This window comes from Urocitellus parryii, chromosome 6 (assembly GCF_045843805.1).
Source record: "Urocitellus parryii isolate mUroPar1 chromosome 6, mUroPar1.hap1, whole genome shotgun sequence".
Classification (NCBI taxonomy): domain Eukaryota; kingdom Metazoa; phylum Chordata; class Mammalia; order Rodentia; family Sciuridae; genus Urocitellus; species Urocitellus parryii.
The window spans coordinates 90,054,815-90,075,916 of NC_135536.1; the positions used below are offsets into that span (position 1 = coordinate 90,054,815).

General features: G+C 36.3%; 1 protein-coding gene and 1 pseudogene across 4 annotated transcripts in view; one reads left to right on the forward strand and one right to left on the reverse strand.

Annotated features, from left to right (window-relative positions):
* Ttbk2 (tau tubulin kinase 2) overlaps positions 1–21,102 on the reverse strand; it is a 141,104-nt gene that overhangs the window by 40,363 nt on the left and 79,639 nt on the right. For all 4 annotated transcript variants that reach the window (XM_026390552.2, XM_026390544.2, XM_026390566.2 and 1 more), the window contains 3 exons: positions 13,422–13,495; positions 5,264–5,404; positions 2,963–3,067 (listed from right to left, as the gene is read on the reverse strand). In XM_026390552.2, coding sequence (XP_026246337.1) covers positions 2,963–3,067; positions 5,264–5,404; positions 13,422–13,495 — 320 coding nt within the window. The remainder of the gene's footprint in view (positions 1–2,962; positions 3,068–5,263; positions 5,405–13,421; positions 13,496–21,102) is intronic.
* LOC113183514 (U8 snoRNA-decapping enzyme pseudogene) lies at positions 8,359–9,858 on the forward strand (annotated as a pseudogene).

Sequence of the window (21,102 nt, forward strand, 5' to 3'; positions counted from 1 at the left end):
CACTCAACTGGCATGCGTGCGGCCAGGGTTCGATCCTCAGCACTACATACAAACAAAGATGTTGTGTCTGCCGAAAACTGAAAAATAAATATTAAAACTCTCTCTTTAAAAAATAAATAAATAAATAAATAAAGGTCCATCAATAACTAATAAAAATTTAAAAAATAAAATAAAATGAGATTTTCTTTAAGAAGTTATTGATGGTTTCAAGCTCACTTTTATAAAGTATCATATCAATGACCCTTTTAAGATATATAAAATTATGGAAGAATATTAGCAGAAGCTATATAAACATTTCAACTAAGGGCCAAGAGAAAGTTCAGCATGTTTTCAGAAGAAACCCAAACAAGTTCAACACGGTCACACAAATCTTAGTAAAATAACCAGAGTGAGGGCTCAAGTTGCTGAGTAAGTGGGAGAAGGAAGCATTAGCTCATTAACAGGCCATGTAACAGATTAAGTAATTACCCCTGAAATTTTTGTTAAAGCTTCCTATCATTCTTAGACTACAATCCATCTCTTTAAAAGTCATACATAATCTAGGGTCTGTTGGCTTCTTCAATCTGTCTCTCTCTACATACTCTTTCTTTACTATCCTATAGTCACAGTGGCATTCCTGCTTTCCTTAAACATGTTTACTTATTATACCTCAGAGTATCTTTGCACTTGCTATTTCCACTGCCTAGAACATTCTCCCTCTAGATATTCATATGGTTCGTCTCATTTTTCATTCAATTTTCAATTCAATACCTTCTTAGAGGTCTTTTCTAATCTATACTTCAAAAATAATCTCTTATCCTCACTATCTATCACTTTCTATGTCAATATTCAGCTTTTCGTTTCTTCGTAGCATTTCTATATAAAATTATCTATCTTAGTCGCTAAAATATAACCTCCATAAAGATCCATGATTTTGTTTGCTCTTGTTCACTACTGTGGTTCTAGCATCTATATACATGCTTCACATGTAATATGTATTCACTAAACATATTTTATGAATGAATAAACAATAATTTAGCAGTGTTCTAAAAACCAAAACTGAGCCAGGTGCAGTGCACAGGCCTATACTCCCAGCAAGGAATGTCAGGAGGCCGAGGCAGGAGGCTTGCCTCAGCAGTTTAGTAAGATCCTGTCTCAAAATTTAAAAATAAAAAGGGCTGGGGATGAAGCACAGTAGTAGAGAGCCCCAGGTTCAATCCCCAATACCAGAAAAAACAAAAAACCTAAAACCTGAGGGGAAAAAAATAAATTAAAATCTGATCATCAGAATAGAAATATATACTTGAATTTAATAAGTCACATAAAAATCTGTTTATTATCTACCTTCTTATCCATTAATGTAAGACCTTTAAAAAATGCAAGACCGTCTCTGTAGATGGAAAGGTTCCCATAATTTGAGACACTTAAGCTCCTCGTGTGTCTATACTTTAATTACAATTTGCATTTATGTATAAAACTATTATTAGATAGTTGCCCCAATAAAATCTAGTGTTTTTTTTTAACTTTTGTGCAACTAAACTAACAGAAATGAAAACTAATCACAATCAATAATCAAATTTAAAGGAAAGTTGAAAGTAAACATCAGAAGAATTGCAGTAGGAGATTGAGTGTCGCCATGACAATGTAAGGAGCTCAACTGACCCACTTCTCAGTAACACTAGGAAACATTTTTAAAACAATCATTTAAACCCTGTAGAAATAGTCCTAAAGGCAAACAAATGAGGAAACATCTTTTCAGGAAAACTTATAAGAAAGTAAAATAACTTGTAAGAAAGGTCAAGCCTTCATTTGGGCCTTCACTCTAGTTATTTTACTAAAAACTTGCAAGAAAGGTCAAGCATCTGTGGCATTTGCCCCAAGACTGCTCATTCCCCTATCCTGGCTCAACTAGGGTAAGCCCCTGCAGACTTCTGTAGCCAAGAAGATAGAGCTAACCTCCTTTCTCAGTTCTCAGACTGAGGGCTTTTGTTCTTGAAGGAGCAAGACTTCTGCATTTTTCTTCTTATCCCCAGTGCTTGTTGATGAGGAGGCTAAGTCCTGAGCTGGTGAAGTTGAAGAGGCAGAAGTGCCCTTCTTGCATTCTGCCTCTGACAAAGACTTTCTTTCTTGACCTAACTCTGGAAAAGCTCCTCTGACATCTCTTCTCAAATAGGTCCAGAGCTGGGGGCACACTTGTTGTTCCTACTTAGTCCAGTTTTAGCAAGAGTCCTGTAGGTCAGTTTAGCAAAAATTCTCTACACTGTTATCTTTTCACCCTTGATATTTGATCAAATTCTTTATCACACACATTCTCTCTTATCGTGCTGTTGTGCCTTCAGTAATAATCCTTTCAGGCCTAAAATTGAAAATGTCCAGTTTCCAACAATAAATCACCAGCCATGCAAAGATTCAGGAAAGTATGACCCATGAATGGGGAAAAAAGTGGACACCCCCGCCCCAAAAAAAAGCCTGTGAGAGTACTGGGTTCAACATGAAGATTTTCAAAGCAGCCATTATAAATATATTCATAGAACTAAAGAAAAGCTTAATTAGAGAAGTAAATTATGAAGATAATGTCACATTAAATAGGGAACATCAAGAAAGAGAAACAACTGAAATTGAACAGTGCAGTAATAATTGAAGCAGAAGAATTGCAGCACATAGGAAAGGCATCAGATTGCAAAAAAGACCTCTAATCCCAAAGGGATAATATATGTTCTTACTATCAGACCATTCTGAATCTGCCTAGAATATACATTACTTTAAAACAATGACTTTCAATGATAAAACTTCTTAATTTGTCTATGATGTAATCATAAAGTCTACATGCTATTTCTTAGCAAATGCTATTTTTTTCCACTGAGCTACATCCCAGAGCTAAATGACATTCTTTCTGATACATAATTATCATTTCTTTAAAAGAAGAATACTATAAATAATAGGTTAATTATCAAATATTTAATGGTAATATGAAAAATCTTACTGGTCTGACGTCACCACAGGAATTGGTAAATTGTCGAGCCAAGCCAAAATCAAGCATGTAACACTTTCTACATGTACTAGGAAAACGACCCATGGCGAAGTTTGACTAGAAAAATAAAGAAGGAAATACACATATTCATATAATATTTACTTCATACATTTTACCTTTCTAATTCTTAATCTATTAAAATCTGAAACATGTTCTAGATACACTATTCTAATCAATGATGTTTACTACATATTAATACATAATTTAGTTGCTGGTTCTATTAATGCCTAGCATCAGATAATCTTTGGACAAAAAACAATTTAAGCAACTGTATAAAGTTACACACAATATAATACTGATTTAACTAAGTTCAGAACTCTAAATTCCTTAAGATATCTGTAGTCCTAGCTACTTGGGAGGCTGAAGAAGGAGGATTACAAAAATTACAAAATTGTAATCTTTGAGATCAGTCTCAGCAACTTAGACTACCTCAAAAAGGAAAAATAAAAAAGGACAGGGATGTAGGGATGTAGCACAGTGGTAAAGCACCTCAGGGTTCAATCCCTAGGACTGCAAAAACAAAAAACAAAACAAACAAAAAAACCCTTTAAATTATTTGAATTGTAATCTAAATAACTACTTAAATGATAACCTAACTCCTTAGTGGTTTTTCCCCCCTCAATCCTTTTTATTTTTTATTTATTTTATTTTTTATTTGGGCACCTAAGTTGCCCAGACTGGCCTTGAATTTGTGATCCTCCTGCCTGAGCCTCCTGAGTTGCTGGGATTACTGGTATGTACCACTGCACCTGGTCCATACCATACCTTTTTTTTGTACCAGGGATTGAAACCAAGGGCACTTAACCACTGAGCAACATCCCCAGTCCTTTTTTATTTTTGATTTTGAGACAGGATCTCACTAAGTTACTGAGGGCTAGGTTGCTGAGGTTGGCCTCAAAACTTTTGATCCTCCCAAATCACTGGGATTACAGGAATGTGCCACTGCACCCACCCAACCCTATTTTTTAAAAGTAGAAATGGGGGGCGGGCAGAAAACAAACATAGCTCAGAAATTTAAAAGAATTTCCTATTAGCGTCATAAAGCTGAATTTCACTAAATTTAAAATACAGTTTAAGGAAACGTTTTTAATATAGACTTCAGGAAAATATACTTTGCATTCTTTCCTTAAAGAAAAACAATGTAATGTTTAAGGATCCTAAATTTGTGAAAATGAATTTATAAATAAGGTAAAATTCCACACTTTTATAGAATTGTTAATTTCCTTTAAAAGTACTTATGGAACCTTATGATTAATATGGAAACTCTTCAATCATTAGGCTTCTCAAATAATGACTTGGGAGGCTGAGGAGAAATGTTACATAACATTAAATCTGACTCTATTATGTCAATTTGGTGTTTTCCTGTAAACTATTTAATTTTAGAAATCATATAACAACAGATGGTTATACTTTTCAACTACAGGATACTTTTACAGTAAATAAAATACACCAGCAGTGGGTCATTTCCCCTCATGATCAATAAAACATCCCAAAGGAAAAAGCAAAAACATTATTTCAGGATGGAAATCACAATTTCTAAGGAAAATATAAATAGCAGCACTCAGAAGAAAAATAGTCTTTCAGAGAATATTCTGATTTCTTATAAATACAATTTCTGCTTGAAAAATGGAGAAAACAATGTGAACAACTAAAAGCAAAATACATATATTTTTAAATCAATATCATGGGGAGATCCAAAGAATAACTATTGATTTAGATTTAAGGCTGAGTAATTTGCAATGTTAACACATAATAATATCAGTCAAACATAAATTATTTTTAATTTGGCGGCAAGAAACATCTGTATGTTGTGAGGAAGGATAGTGGGGATTGAACCCAGGGTCTCACACCTGTTAGGCAAGTGCTCTCCCAGTGAGCAACATCCCTAGCCCTTTTATAAATTTTACCTTGAGACAGGGTCTCACTGGCTGGCCTCAAATTTGCATTCCTCCTGCTTTGGCCTCCCAAACAGCTGGAATTACAACCAAGTGCCATCACACCTGTCTGGCAAGTAATATTTTCATGGTATGAGAAAAGCTCTTGAAATTAGTTGTGGTTTGTAATTATAACTTCAAGAAAAACTAAGAGGTAAGTTACATTTTTGCTTCTAGGTGTCCACAGAAATAAAAATATTCCTTTGTATTTAACCATAGCAAATACCGAAGACTGCATTTGTAATTTATTGTGTTCCATTATAACACCAAGAGTACTAAAAAAAATTCCTTCTCTACTAAGGCAGGAAAAGTCCCCTACCGGTTTGATGTCTCGGTGCAAGAATCCCACTGAATGGATACTTTCAATGGACTCCAGAATCTGCCTACCCAGGCGAAGAGTAGTGCTAATGGTGAATGTGCCCCGGGACTGGCTACGGCGAAGATCTGCCAGATTCCGACCCTGTGGAAACCAGATAACCACTTTCCATTATGGTACTAAAACTGGAAAACTGTTCATTTACCATTAGAAAAATGCTGCAACTGAAATAGCAAAGGTTTTACCCAAGTTGTGATGCTCTCACTCAATGGAGATATTCTCTTAATAACACAAATATTTCAGATAAATTTTTAAAATACCAGTTTTTAACATTTTATTTCTGATTCATCATGTTTCCCTTAATCTCTGACATCATAACAAAATATAGGCCTCATTATTTAAAATATTTATTATTATTTTTTTAGTTGCAGTTGCACACAATACCTTTATTTTATTTATCTATTTCATGTGGTGCTAAGGATCAAACTCAGAGCCTCGCACATGCTAGGCAAGTGCTCTACCGCTGAGCCACAACCCTAGCCCAGACCTGATTATTTTGAAAGATATAAAATATATATCATCCCAAATTACTGCCTAATACATACTCCCATACAAGCTACTTAATTTTTTTTGCATCAGTTTTTCTCATAAAATAGGTAATAATACACATCTCACAGAGTTTTGTGAAGACTAAACAAGACCCATGTAAGTTTACTGTGTGGTATACATTAGGTACTCAACAAATACTAAATGTTGTTATTATTTCCAAATATGATATGACAAACATTCAATTACTTGTAGCAGTGGATAAAAAGCAATGGATGGTACCTTGTCTGTGCCAGATGTATTAACATTCATAATTCCATTTAATCCTCACAGCACCCTAAATAGAAATTGTTACTATTCCTGTCTTACAGATGAAGAAACTGAGTGAGATTCAAAGAGGGTCAATTATGTTAACATGTTATGGTAAAGCTGTTTTATTTATTTTTAAAATTTTTTGGTTCTAGGGATTGAACCCAGGGGTGCTTTACCAAGATTTCAATATAAATGCAAGTGGAATTTCCATCCTCCTGCCTCAGCCTCCTGAGTTGCTGGGATTACAGATGTACATCACCGCATCTGGCAGTAAAGCATTTTATTCAAATCTGTCTGTTTAACTCCAAAGTGTTCTTTTCATACAGTGCTTTTTCTTTCTTTCTTTCTTTCTTTTTTAAGAGAGAGTGAGAGAATTTTTTTAATATTTATTTTTTAGTTCTCGGAGGACACAACATCTTTGTTTGTATGTGGTGCTGAGGATCCAACCCGGGCCGCACACATGCCAGGCGAGCGAGCTACCGCTTGAGCCACATCCCCAGCCCCATCCTACAGTGCTTTTTCATAATTCTGTTTCACCAAAATTACTCCTTTTTGCTTAGACAACAAACCTGTAATCTGAAAAGAAGAGCAGAGCGAGCTCAAATTGCCCCACTTCCCAAAGATTAGAGACTGGCCCCCATGTCACAGGGGATTTAAATATCCCAGTCGCTCTACTTCTATTATTCTGTAATATGAAGCCGGGTGTGATAGTGCACACCTGTGATCCCAGGAACTTGGCAGGCTGAAGCAGGAGGATCTCAAGTTCAAGAGCAACTTATGGAGGCCTTAAGCAATTTAGCAAGAACCTGTCTCAAAGTAAAAACTAAAAAGGTTGGCGATGTAATTCAGTAGTAAAGTGCCCCTGGGTTCAATCCCTAGTACCAAAAAGTAAAAAATAAAATAGTAAGATTTTATCTTACATTTGCTGATCAATCAGCAATAACTGAGAAGATAAACATAGGCTGACAAGAGAATGGGAGAAAGAGTTACATCTCCAGCCCTTTTTATTTTTATTTTGAGTCAGGATCTCACTAAGTTGCTGAGGCTGGCCTCAAACTTATGATCCTCCTTCCTCGGCTGCCCAATTTGCTGGGATTACAAGTGTGTGCCACCACACCGAGCTTAATTATTTGTATTTTTTTAAATGATCTTTTTATACAGTAATACGCGGTAAATGGAAAAAAGTCCATTTCTACCAAGTAATTCTATATATTTAACAAGATTCCAATACAAATCCAATTTATTATTGAAAGTGAAAAATATACCCAAAAGGGAGAAAATAACACAATAAACATTCATGTACCCACCATACACCCAGAATTAAAAATTATCAATTCATGGCCAATCTTTCTTTGTCTATTATCCACCTCCTAAAAAATAACTTCTCCTGTCATGTACACACATGCTACATTATTTTCATGTAAATTATAATCATATTATTTCATCTATATATATTAAAAAGTACATAAAGGCAAAGAAATAAAAATATAAAAAATTATTAGCAATTCTGCTAATGTAAATTTTAATTATAAGCATCAATATGAACCATAGCATACTTTTTCTTTAAAAATAATGTACTGGAGTGGCTGGGGTTATGGCTCAGTAGTAGAGTGCTTACTTGACATGCATGAGGTACTGGATTCCATTCTCAGTACCACATAAAAATGAAATACAGATATTGTATTCACTTAAAACTAAAAACTATTAAAACAATTTTTTTTTTAAATAATGTATCCGGGGGCTGGGATTGTAGCTCAGCGGCAGAACGCTTGCTTGGCATGTGTGAGGCACTGGGTTCAATTCTCAGCACCACACAAAAATAAATAAATAAATAAATAAATGTATTGTGTTCATCTACAACACACACACAAAAATGTATTTCCTAAACAGCCACTTGGAAAGAATTAAAAACAATGATCAATCCATTGCAATATGCATTCATAGCATCCAGACTGTGGTCTCCAAATAGCCCATTAAAAGGAACAATGTTTAATGAAGAAATGGCTGGTTTCAGAACCAGAGCATGAATATGTAGAATGAGCTTACTATACCATATTGTACCAAAAAATAAGGATGCCATCAAAGACTGCTATTTAATCCTGTCAAAATGAATCAGGACCCAACCTGAAGAAAGTTCAATTGGCTAAAGATGGTGTCCTGCAGCCCTAATCTTGTATTGTCTCCATAACAGCAGAATTTCTATCCTACCCTAGTCTTGCTTATCTTTCAGAACAGGATGCATGAAGGTCAGAAGTTCCTCTTCATATAGACTAGCTAAAACTGGATCGATCTAAGATGGCTGACAGAATGACCTTCAGACAAACTTTTTGGTGTATGCTTTAAAAGACACTTCCTCTTACCATCCAGACAATTGATAACTGGCAAGACAAATGGAAAAAATCATAAAAGGATCAGAAAGAGATAATGCCAAAATTCCCCCCAAATTTCCACCCATTCCCCAAAAAGGCAGTAATATGCCTTCCCTTACCTCTGTTTTGCTTTTTCAGTGCTGGGGGGTCAAACCCAGGGTCTCCTGCATGCTAGGAAAGGGCTCTGCCACCAAGCTACATCCCCAGCCCTTTTTATTTTTTTATTTTGAGACAGGGTCAAAAATTGCCAACCCTTCATTTTTTTTTTACCCTATATTTATAACCCCAATCCCTAAGGGGTGGGAAGTTGATTTGTAAGTTTATGTCCTACTTCTGTTCTTGTCAATAATAAAAGTCTCCTTCACTGCTTAAGTGATGCTTGGTCTTGTTACTGGTTCCACAATTCCTAAAGGAAAAAGGACTCAGCACTTGGGGTCAAAAATTGGCAATGGGAGGGCCAGGGTTGTGGCTCAGAGGCAGAGCACTCACCTAACATGTGTGAGGCACTGGATTCCATCCTTAGCACCATATAAAAATAAAATAAAGATATTATGTCTACCTATAACTAAAAAATAAATACTTTAAAAAAATGGCAATGGGAGAGCCCCCATGGCAGCACATGCCTGTATTCCCAGCAACTCAGAAAGCTGAGACAAGAGGATAGCAAATTCAAGGCCACCCTAAGCAACTCAGAAAAATCCTGTGTCAAAATAAAAATAAAATGGCCTGGGGATGTAGCTCTGTGGTAAATCACTTCTAGGTTTAATTCCTAGTACTCCCCCACCCCCACCAGAAAAAAAAAAAAGGCAATGAGACAATGTGAGCATTAAAAAGAAAAGCTACAGAGGAAGAGAGATCTTCCAGCCATGACCTGGGGGCCACAAGGTGGAGCTGGCCAAGGCCCAGGCTTTGGGGTCCTGCTGAAGGCATGCTTTCCACCCTCTACTTTACGTGCCCGACCCAGGGATGCATCCCACTGCAGTATGCCTTGCTGATGCAGATGCACTTTGATGAATGCCTGGGCTTCCCAGGCGGCTTTGTGGACATGCAGGGCAGCAGCCTGGAGGACGGACTGAACCGAGAATTGCACGTGGAGGAGCTTGGTGAAGCCATGTCTGCCTTCTGCATGGAGCGCACTGATTACTGGAGCTCATACAACAGGGCCAGACCGCGTGAGGTGGCCCATTTCTACGTCAAGCGCCTGACCCTAAAGCAGCTGGAAGCTGTGGCAATGGCGTGGGAGGCTTGCCTGCCTTCCTGGAGAATTCCTTTATTGGTGCTGCCCAGGAACAGCTACTGGAAGCCCTCCAAGACTTGAGACTTCTAGAATCTGACTCTTTCTCAAGTCTTAAGACCCCAGCTCATCACTAAATGTAACCCTCTATGGATTCATGGAACCTGATTGGGGACCTTGGAAGGGAATGACGGAGGGAAAGGGGGATGTTTTTTCTTCTGGGCCTGAGAGATGATACCAGATTAAAAGGACATGTGTGTGCATAAATAAATAAATAAATGAAAAGAAAAGCTACAATACATGGAAAACATCAAATATGTTAAATCCATGATTCATAATTATATTTAAGGTGAGCAAAAGAGATATAGCTCATTAGCCTTCTATATGAAAATAGCTCATTTTTCTGAAGTTAATAAACAAAAGAACCAAATATTAGCCCTGCTATACTATAAGAAATTTTTTATAAGAAATCACCTCAGGACTAAGAGTGGATGGATTGCTTTTTAATGAATTTTGGCTAATAAACAAAGAAAAAATGATAGAATAGCATATTAACAACTTCCACTGAAAATAATATTATAGGAAAACATTATTGATGGTGTAATAAAAATCATTAGGAGATCAATCATGGGGAACTTTAAAAATAGGTGAATCAGGCCAAAGTCTGTGAACCAATTTAATATCACTAAAATAGACACAACCTGATGCTGCCTCCTGTGATGCCCACCTTTGCCAAAAAAAAAGTGAAATCTTACCTAATCATCAGTTTATAGAAATTACAGGAGTGTAAGAACATGTGAAATACCACATGGAAATAATCAGAAAATCTAGAATATGGGCATTTCTAGAGATCAAATGACTCCATTTTAATTAGTGATTGGACTTAAAGATTTGTGCTGCTCCCTGCTCAGTGAAAGACTCTGAAGTTAGTGAAAGGAAACAAAGTTTATTTAGGGTAGGCCCTGATTAAAATAAAGGAGATTTTTTTTAAGGGGCGGTATGTTGGGAATTGAACTCAGGGGCGCTGGACCACTGAGCCACATCTCCAGCCCTATTTTGTATTTTATTTAGAGACAGGGTTTCACTGAGTTGCTTAGTACCCCACCACTGCTGAGGCTGGCTTTGAACCCGTGATCCTCCTATCTCAGCTTCCTGAGCCACTGGAATTACAGGCATATGCCACCACGCCCGCTTAAACAATTTTTTTCTCCTCTCAAATACCCATCTTCAGTGGTTTCATGTTATGAAAAACTTTTTTATAGGACTCAACTGTATCATTTTGCCCTTCTCTAGGTGATGAGCTTATTATAAAATAACCATTTGGATATGTTAAGGATGCTCAGGTAAAGCCCCAATGTTGACTGGACACAAGATGAGATCTGGTTGTAAATCTTACTAGCAGCATTTAGAAAATAAATGGCCTTAACCTATAACTTTTAAAGACCTACTTCCATGGTAAAATAGCTAGATATCTATAAATAGAAAAAATGTTTTGGTACTGGGGATTGAACCCAGGGGTCCTTTATCACTGAGCTATATATCCCCAGCCCTTTTAATTTTTTCTTTCGAGACAAGGTCTTACACCATGTTGCTTAGGACCTCATTAAATTGCTGAGGCTGGTCTTGAAACTGTGATTCTCCTGCCTCAACTTCAAGTCACTAGGATTATAGGCATGGTGCCACTGTGCCAGGCATTCCTCAAAAATTTTAAGGCAGATACTATGTAATTGAACTACCAGGAAGACAAGATTGAGGTTAATTTACAAATTATAATGCATTTGGGGTTTTTAGGACTATCAGTGGGTAGCTAGGAGAGAGCAATTGAATTTTACCAAAATGTATGGGAGAAACCCAACAGTTATATGTCAATTATACTTGTTGTAGCCTTGTCCCAAATCAGGTCAACCATAACTGTAAAGATAGGGGTTTAATGGCGAGTTAACTTTCTTATGAAAGGGAAAAATACAGTATGCAAGTGAAATGGAAAGGCTCCATTGGAGCCCGCCAAAGGCCATAAAGGCCATGGTTGAGATCTGGTTGTAAATCTTACTAGAAGAATTTAGAAAATAAATGTATGCAATGGCCTTAGACTCCCAATATTAACAATATATATTATTTATATATTTATAGAGTGTGATTTTGATTAGTGCAAGAATAAAAATGAGAATGACCTGAGACTGAGAGAGAATCTGTAGAGAATCCTCTCCATAGTTATAGAGTCAGCAGTAACCTAAAGATAAAACTGAAGAGTTTTCTCCATTACAACAAGAATATTGGCCTCAGGTTTCCTATTAAGTTTTGAAACCCATCAAGCAGTCTTTATCAAACCACAAACCTCCCTACACTTCAGCTCCTCCATTTGCAAAATGGGGGTAAATCTGTCCTCTCCTTCCCTTGAGGGGGTATGATGAGAATCAAATAGTATGTTTTAATAAAGCCATACAAAAACTATAAAATAACAAACAGTTCCATTACTACTGGCCAATGTGAGAGAAAGCAGGGTCCATATTAATGAACCAGAAAGGTATAAGGAGAGCTTCTTCAAAAAATAAAACTATGCTGGCTCAAAAGATTGTGAAGGGGCTGGGGCTGTAGCTCAGGGGTACAGCGCTTGCCTTGCACTGGGAGGCACTGGGTTCAATCCTCAGCACCACATAAAAATAAATAAAGAAAGACATTGTAAAAAAGAAAAAAAAAAGATAGTGGACCACATAATTCAAAAACACTTTAACTACAGTCTACAGAAAGGCTAATATCTTTAGGTCTAAATCAAATGCTGAAGGATGGCTGAGGTAAACAAGAAAAGTCTTCTGATGAGAAGAGGAAGCACTTAGGCCAAGATCTAAGTCTGAAATCATTGTTATGTCAGTAATTTGAAAGAAAATAAAAAAACCAAAAGCCCCAAACAAAATTTGCTATAGATGAAAAGTAATCCTGAGATTTCAAAGTTAGGCAACAAACTGAACCATGGCTTTGAGGGTAACAGAGAGAGAGGAGAGAGAGAGGTGGGGAGGGGGAGAAGGGGGAGAGAAAAAGAATAGAGAGAGAGAAGAGAGAGAAGAGGGAGAGAGAGAGAATTTTTTTCCCCCAGGGGCAGAGGGTAGTGTGAGAGAAAATATAATGGTTTCCCTCTTCTCATTTGGATATGTTAAGGATATTTTCCCTCTTCTCCCTCCTATAACCATTACTTGCATAGTCCCTTTCTGAATTTTTTTTCCTCTGCTCCCTTGACCCAATTCCCCCATCTAAAAGAGAGGGAATAGACCTATGTTAATAATGGAAAGAGACAGAGAAGAATATATCTCACCCTATATCACCCTATATCTCAACTAATGTTTAAATTTTTTAAAAGTCACAGTTGATATTGGAGAACCTAAATGGGAAATTAAATGCCTAAGGTAACAAAAATGCAGAGGAAGGAACAGGAAGGGACAGGACAAAACTCACATTATACCTCACAATCTATACTGGGATATAATGATGACAATAAAGATACAGGTCAACTAAAATAGCTGTCAAAGACAAACATTTCTCTTTTTGGAAAATCTGTATCAAGTCTATTTAAATAAAGTTCCATCTGAACAGTGTAAAACATTCTGACATGATACCAACAACGTTATCATTTTTATTCATATCCACTGTAATTGGGTACTTTCATCATAATTGAAAGATTTAAAAATACATTTTCAAGGTAACCTACCTGTAATTGCATGACCACATAGTTGAATCGGTCATTCCTCCCACAGCCAATAAATCTACAAACATGGTCTTTCCCTGGATAAAAAAATAAAAGGAAGAAAAACAGTGAAAAAAGGATACACTATGGTTTCTCTTCTTTAAAAAAAAATCAATAATTTGTTTTCTATACAGTATTTTATGATTTAATGTAAAAATATGTTTTGAAACCTTGAGGATAGGAAATATACATTATTCAAAATTTTTACCTTCCCACCCCCAGCTTCTGCACTGTTCCTTGTGCAGTCAAATACATGTTCTTGAATGAATAAACAAATGAATAAATGAAGAAACAAACAAATGGTAATTTATTCAGAAAGGTAAAGATTAAAAGGTTATTTCAGATCAACATGCTCAGATGCAATACATAAGAAAGCACAGAGAAGCAATTAATAAGAACATTAGAAATATACATATTCAATTGTAGATACATTCTGCCATTCACTATTACATAACTTTAGCAAGTTATGTCATTTTTCTGAACCTCACTGATTCACAGATTAGGCTAGTGATTTTCCAACTGAATTCCATGTGTGAAATCTAAGGACATGCTGATTGGGATATGGAGGGGATCCGGGGTAGAGCAGGTATAAATCTGGGATCTTTCCTTTGATTCAAATAAACAAACAAAAGCAATGCCAAGGTCTAAAAAAAAGGATCAAGCCTGGTAAGTAAATTCCAGGGCCAGAAAAAAGCATCTGGCTAGAACACAGTAAATGAGTGGAGGGGGAACAAGGTTAAGATAGTGCTGAAGAAGCAGTTAGGCACCAGATCCTGAAGGATCTTGTACTCCATGATGAAGAATTAGAACCACATAAGATCAGTGTCTTCCAAATCTGGATGCTTACCAAAACTATCTGGGAAACTTTTTAAAGATTCCTAAGTTCAGACTATGGTTGTAGCTCAGTGGAAGAGTGCTTGCCTAGCAAGTGTGAGGCACTGGGTTCGATCCTCAGCACCACATAAAAATAAATAAAATAAAGGTATTGTGGCCAGGTGTGGTGGTGCATGACTGTAATTACAGTGGCCTGGGAGGCTGAGACAGGAGGATCACAAGTTCAAAGCCAGCCTCAGCAATGATGAGGTGCTAAGTAACTCAGTGAGACCCTGACTCTAAATAAAATATAAAATAGTGCTGGGGATGTGGCTCAGTGGTTGAGTGCCCCTGAGTTCAATTCCTGATACCACGCCCCCCCCCCCACAAAAAAAAGGCATTGTGTCAATCTACAACTAAAAAAAATTTAAAACTAAAAAAGATTGCTAAATTCTGTACTGATTCAGAATCTGTGGGGGAAGATACAGAATATGATCTTTTGGAAATTCTTTAAATGAACCCAAAGCAGGCAGAACATGGATGGATATTGGAAAATACTACTGGGTAATGAGAAACAGCTAAAAGTTTTGTTTTATTTGTGTAGTGCTGGGGATTGAACCCAGGAGCACTTTACCACTGAGGTACATCCCCTGCCCTGTTTTGTTTTATTTGAGACAGGGTCTCCCCTTAGTTGCTGAGGCTTGCCTTGAACTTGCTATTTTCCTGCCTCACCCTCCTGAGTCACTGGGATTACCAGTGTGCACCACAACACCAGGCCTAAAAGAATTTTAGATAAGGAATTACTACTACAATACTGCATTTTAGAACATCATGCACTGGCAGTGAGGATGTCAGACTCCGGAAAGGTCCATTCTAGAGGCAGAGAAGTTGCCCTGGGAATAACAACAATATCCTGGGAGAGTGAAGAAGGGGGTTGAACTCTCCAAGTATTAGAGTAAAAATAGATTAAATAGGATAAATTTGAGAGATAACTAAACATGTAGTTTTCTACTAGAAATTGGTACACTTAAAATGAAAACTATTGAAATAAGAGGATAAAAAAGGCTGTATATACTTTAAGGAATAATAGAATGCCAGATTTGAGGACAATTCAAATGGAATTCAGTAGATAATTATAATTTTAGGCCTGGTGCTGAAACAAAAAGACTGAGCTCCAGATATACCATTATCATGAAAAAATAGATGGAACCACAAATGCAGCTGGAAGATTGACAAGTAAAAGAATAAAAAATAAGAAATTTGGAGGCTGGGGTTCAGTGGTAAAGTGCTCACCTAGCATGTGGGAGGCCCTGGGTTCGATCCTCAGCACCACATAAAAATAAATAAATAAAATAAAGGTATTGTGTCTATCTACAAACAAAAACTAAATATTAAAAAAATAAGAAATTTTAGAATGTAATCTGGAAAAAGCATAACTTAAAGCCTGAGCAAAAATAAAACAGCCCCTCAGGGAAATAGGGGAATAAGTCCAAGAGGTAGGAGAAAACTCTAAGAAAGGGGTATCACAGAAACTATGGAAGGGCAATTCACAAAGGTAGAAGTGGCCAGTGACAAAAGCTGTAGAAAAGCTGAGAAGTGCTCACTTATAAACAACTGGGCTTGGTGTCACCAGGATTGGAAGAAAAGAAGCCAATTTATAATATGTTAAAGAATACATGGAATATGTGACAATGAGGTCAGATAATCTTTGAAGAAGCTTGCTTGTAAAATGAGGAAGAATGATAAGCTGCAGATTTAGATTGGTGAAAAACAAAACAAATTTCAAAAAGAATCTGTCCACTGACTAACTCAAAATATTTTTTTTTTTTTGCAAAATGTACAGCATTTATTCACATACAGACAAAAAGGCACAAATTCTACTAAATTGTTCAACAAAAAAATACAGCTGTCCTCAACTAGTTTTATAAATACATTCAAAAAGGGGAGTAGAAATAAATACAGGATAGGGCCATGTAATATAAAATAGTCATCTCTACATATACTTTGTTTAATTTCTGATTTTTAACTCTTCATGCACCTCTTTTTCGATTTTAGCTGAATGTACACCAAGCTAGGCACATAGTGAAAAATCCTCTGTACAAGGTTACAAATGTAATGACAAGTTTGTCCATTTCAAAATAATTAAGATTTGTACACAACACATAAAACCCTTCATTTAGATTTTGTGTTTATAACCTAACAAATGACATTCCAGGCAACTTTACAAAAGTTTAACTAGCCTACATTTTGACATAATACATTGATCATAATCAAAGATATTTCTTGGTCAGGATGCACAAGGAAAGATAAAGGAGAAAAAGAAAAGAAAAAGCAAATGGTTCCATACTAATAGAATGTGAGTGGGTGGGCTGGGCTGGCTGCTGCTATGGCCACTCATACAGAGCTCCCAGCAGGACACAAGACTAACCTACAAAGCTATCTTTACACTGTCAGAGAAACCGTGCTCTATACCATTTGCATTTCGAAGCAGGAATAAAAAGTGTGAGCTTTTTATTATTTTTGTGTTTTGTTTTTGTGTGGGGTTTTTTTTTTTTTTTTGGTTTAGCATAACTTGGAATGTTTGAAAGCTTTTCAACCTTAATGTGGGGAAAAACAGGTAAGGCATTATTTTTGCACAAAACTAGCATTCCTAATAGTGCAAATGAATCTGATACCTCTTAAAATGGTGAGAGGTCATATACTTATTAATTTTCTATGGCTTAACAAATTATCCCTCTATAAATCCTACTCTCACCCAGAGGTGCTGCTGCAATCAAAAGATTATAACTATATAGAGTCCAACCTTCTCCTGTCTAACTCAAAATATTAGTACAATAAAGACTCATTTAATAATTTCATGTTTCTTTCTTGCATCTGGATTACCAATTATCATAATGTTCTTTCATTCTTTGTTCTTTGGTTAAAGAGAAGAAACTAGCAAGAATGGGCACAATGGGAACACAATTTTCAGTGTGAAGAATACATGTTGATCATTCCACATTTATTTTACATGTAATTGCAAAACTATATCAACTAGCCAGGGCAGTGGCTCACGCCTATTATCCTAGCTGCTCAGGAGGCTGAGGCAGGAGGATCCCAAGTTTCAAGGTCATCCTTGGCAACTTAGTGAGACCCTGTATCAAATATTTAAAAAGGGCTGGAAATATAGTCTAGTGGTAGAGCATTCCAGGGTTCAATCTCCAGTACTCTGCCCGCCAAAAAAGCTCTATCATCTAGTGAATTATAATAACAATGAAAGGATAAAATGATAGTAATAACCAAAATTTCCCCTCTGCTTCACAGAAACAATTTAAAATTTTAGTTAGTCCTTCAATTATTTATTTTTCAAGATTCCACTTTCAGCTTCAGGTATAGGTCAATGCATGAGGCCCTGGGTTCAAACACTCACACTCCACTGTGAAAAACAAAAAGATTCCACTTTCCTGTCATTAACATTTTAAATATAGTACCTCTATTACAAAGAAATCTGAACATCTAAAAACAGAAGGCCATGCTAGATTTCATTCCTCTTGTAATGCTCCTTCTAAAATAAGCATTGTAAATTATACTAAAAAACTATTTATCTCTTAATACTAAAAATCACCCTACTTTCAAAAAAGAAAACAGATTTGAATAAAAGAAACTGTGGCACAGGCCTGAAATCCCAGAAGCTAAGGAGGATGAGGCAGAAGGATCACAAAATCAAAGCCAGCCTCAGTAATGGCAAGGTACTAAGCAACTCAGGGAGATCCTGTCTCTAAATAAAATACAAAATAGGTCTGGGGATGTGGCTCAGTGGACAAGTGCCCCTGAATTTAATCCCCAGTATGCACCTCTGTCCCCTCCCAAAAAATAAAAAAATTGAATAAGCAGTAGATCCTTTATTGAGCAGTCAGTCTACTGCTCAAAATTTTTGAATTTTCTAGGATTCAAAAATGTATATTCATCACTTTAGGTAAGAATTACATAAATTCTTTTTTTCTTCTTTTTTGGTACTGGAAATTGAACCCAGGGATGCTTTACCACTGAGCTACATCCCCTGTCTTTCTTATTTTTTCTTTAGAGAAAGGGTATTGCTATGTTGCTGAGGGTTGCTAAATTGCTAAGGATGTCCTTGAGCTTACAATCCTTCTCCTTCAGCCTCTCTAGTCCCTGGATTTTAGGCATGCATTACCAAGCCTGGTTTAAGAGTTCTTGTCTTGTAGTCAGATATGGTGGCACATACCTGTAATCCCAGTAATTTAGGAGGCTAAGGCAGAAGGATTGCAAATTCAAGGCCACCCTTGGCAATTCAGTGAGCCCTTAAGCAACTTGGCAAGACACTGTCTCAAAAAAAAAAAAAGAGAGAAAAAAGAAAAGGACTAGGGATGTGACTCTGTGGTTAAGTGCCATGGAGTTCAATCCCCAATTTAAAAGGAAAAAAAATGAGTTCTTGTCTTGTCTCATACTATATGGCATCAAATACTGCTACTCATATTTATATCTATATCTTTATCTTTACAGATATACAATTAATGAAACAAAAGTTAGTACAATAAAAATGTACAAATTTTTGGAAGTATGGGGAAATAACTTAATTAAACGATAACTCTTTACTACCACTTAGTGCAATTGTTTAAATAACTTCATTTTATTTATTTATTTATTTATTTATTTAGTGCTAGGGATTGAACCCAGAGTAGTATACCACTGAGCTACATCCTCAGCCCTTTTTAATCTTTTAGGGTCTCACTAAATTGTTGAGGTCTCACTAAATTGCTGAGGCTGCCCTTCAACATGTGATCTATCCTCTTGCCTCAGCCTCCTAAGTCACTGGGAATACAGGCATGCACCACAGCACCCAATTGTTAAAATAACTTATATAACAATAAGTATATACTGAAATTATCAGTCCATGAAGAAGAGACTATATCTAACTTGTCCTGGTACCTAAAACAGTACCTCACAGAGTGAAATGTTCAATCAATATTTATGAATAAACAACTTAAGAGGAAATAATAATAGCATAATGCGCACACAAAATATGCAAGTATTTTCTGCCAAGCTCTATGTGCTTTACCTGGACTTAATCCTCAAATATTAGTATTTTTTTCTGTTTTTTTAAATATAGAAATGGAGGCTTACTGAAGTTAAATTACTTCTTCCAAAAATCATACAGCTAGAAAATGGAGCAGTTTGATTCTAGAGCCTTTGCTTAATCATTAAGCCAGAAAAAATTAAATAGATTTTAAATTCAAATAACATCTTGTCGATACATATGAAAGCTAAAAGGAGCACTGGATGTGATGATGCATACTTGCAATCCCAGCTAGGGAAATAAAGACTGTGATAGAATACATAGAAGACCTACTATATGATAAGCACTAAACTAGGCAATAGGAATACATGAAAAATTAAGAAAATCTATGCTCTCAAGGAGTTCACAACCCATGTATGCATATAAAAATTAATGCAGTATGATGAATTCTACATTATTATAGAGAAAATGCAATGAATATCCAGAAGATTTAAAATTTTTGTTTTTGAGGCTTCAAATGAAAGTGAAGTCATTAGATTTTAAGTTTATGAGAAGAGCATCTTTTTTTCCTGCCAGTATTGAACCCAGGGCCTTGGACACGCTAGGCACATTCTCCAGCCCTTCTATACCCCCAACCCTTTTTATTTTTATTTTGAGAAAGAGTCCTGGCTAAATTGCCCAGGCAGCCCTATGAGTCTTTCTAGCAAATTAAGTTAAAGAGGGGGTCATGGAAGCCCTGGGTTGCAGCCAACATACTATTTGCAATTCAGTGACTGAAGGAGGGACTATGAAAATGAGCCCTCACTGTGGGATCCAATGCTATCTAACAGAACTTAACTGAATTACAGGATACTCCACTGGTGTCAGAGAACTGCTTGGTGTGTGGGAAAATTCCACACATTCAGAAGAGTTTTGTATTAAGTGTGAGAGTAAAAGGAAAAAAATACTTTATTTTTTTCTCTTATGGCCACACTAAAGAATTCAGATTCAATTCATTATTAGATAATGGAAGAATAAGGTTTCCGGAGTTTTCAAGCAGAAAGCTACATGATCTGAATTGTGTTTTGTAAAGAAAATGTTTTGTTTTGTTTTGTTGGGGGGGGGGCACAGCTAGGGACTGAACCCAGGGCTTCACACATGCTAGGCAAGTGGCTACCACTGAGCTACATCCCCAGTTCTTGCTGTTCACCTTTAGATTCTGGTTTGTGGAAGAAATGGTAGGCAAGGATATCAATTAGGAGATTAAAGCAATAGTCCAAGTAAAAGATGCAAATCTAAACTAAAGCACTGGAAGTGAGAATTTTAAAAGATTTCAAATAAAGATTTAAGAGACAAGGTTGGTATTGTGAGACAGCCATGCCATTAACATAGAATAAATATGTTTGTCTTTCCACAATGTCAGAATTTATTAAATAACAATAAATTTACAAAGTTTCACCACTCTCATTGGTTGTAACCTTAAAGTTCTACGCTGGAAATCAAGGATTCTTTTATTCCAATCTTAATTACTAGTATTTATAACACCAAAGTCATACATCATAATTCACACAATGAAAAAAAAATAATTATAATAATTCACACAATGATACATTCAGGTTACAGAAAGACTAAGAAAGGATTAAGGTGTACACAGGGTTTCAGGAGGTAGCACTAAGAACAAGGGAAAAGGGCAGATATTAATGCAAACAAATCACTACAAATGATCAGATAAGATTGAGACCAAGAATTTGTTAAGAGCACTAAGTTGTCATGGAACTTATTCTAGGCCAGGGTCCAGAAAATAGGCAGTTGAAAAGTGGGCCATGACAAGCAGAT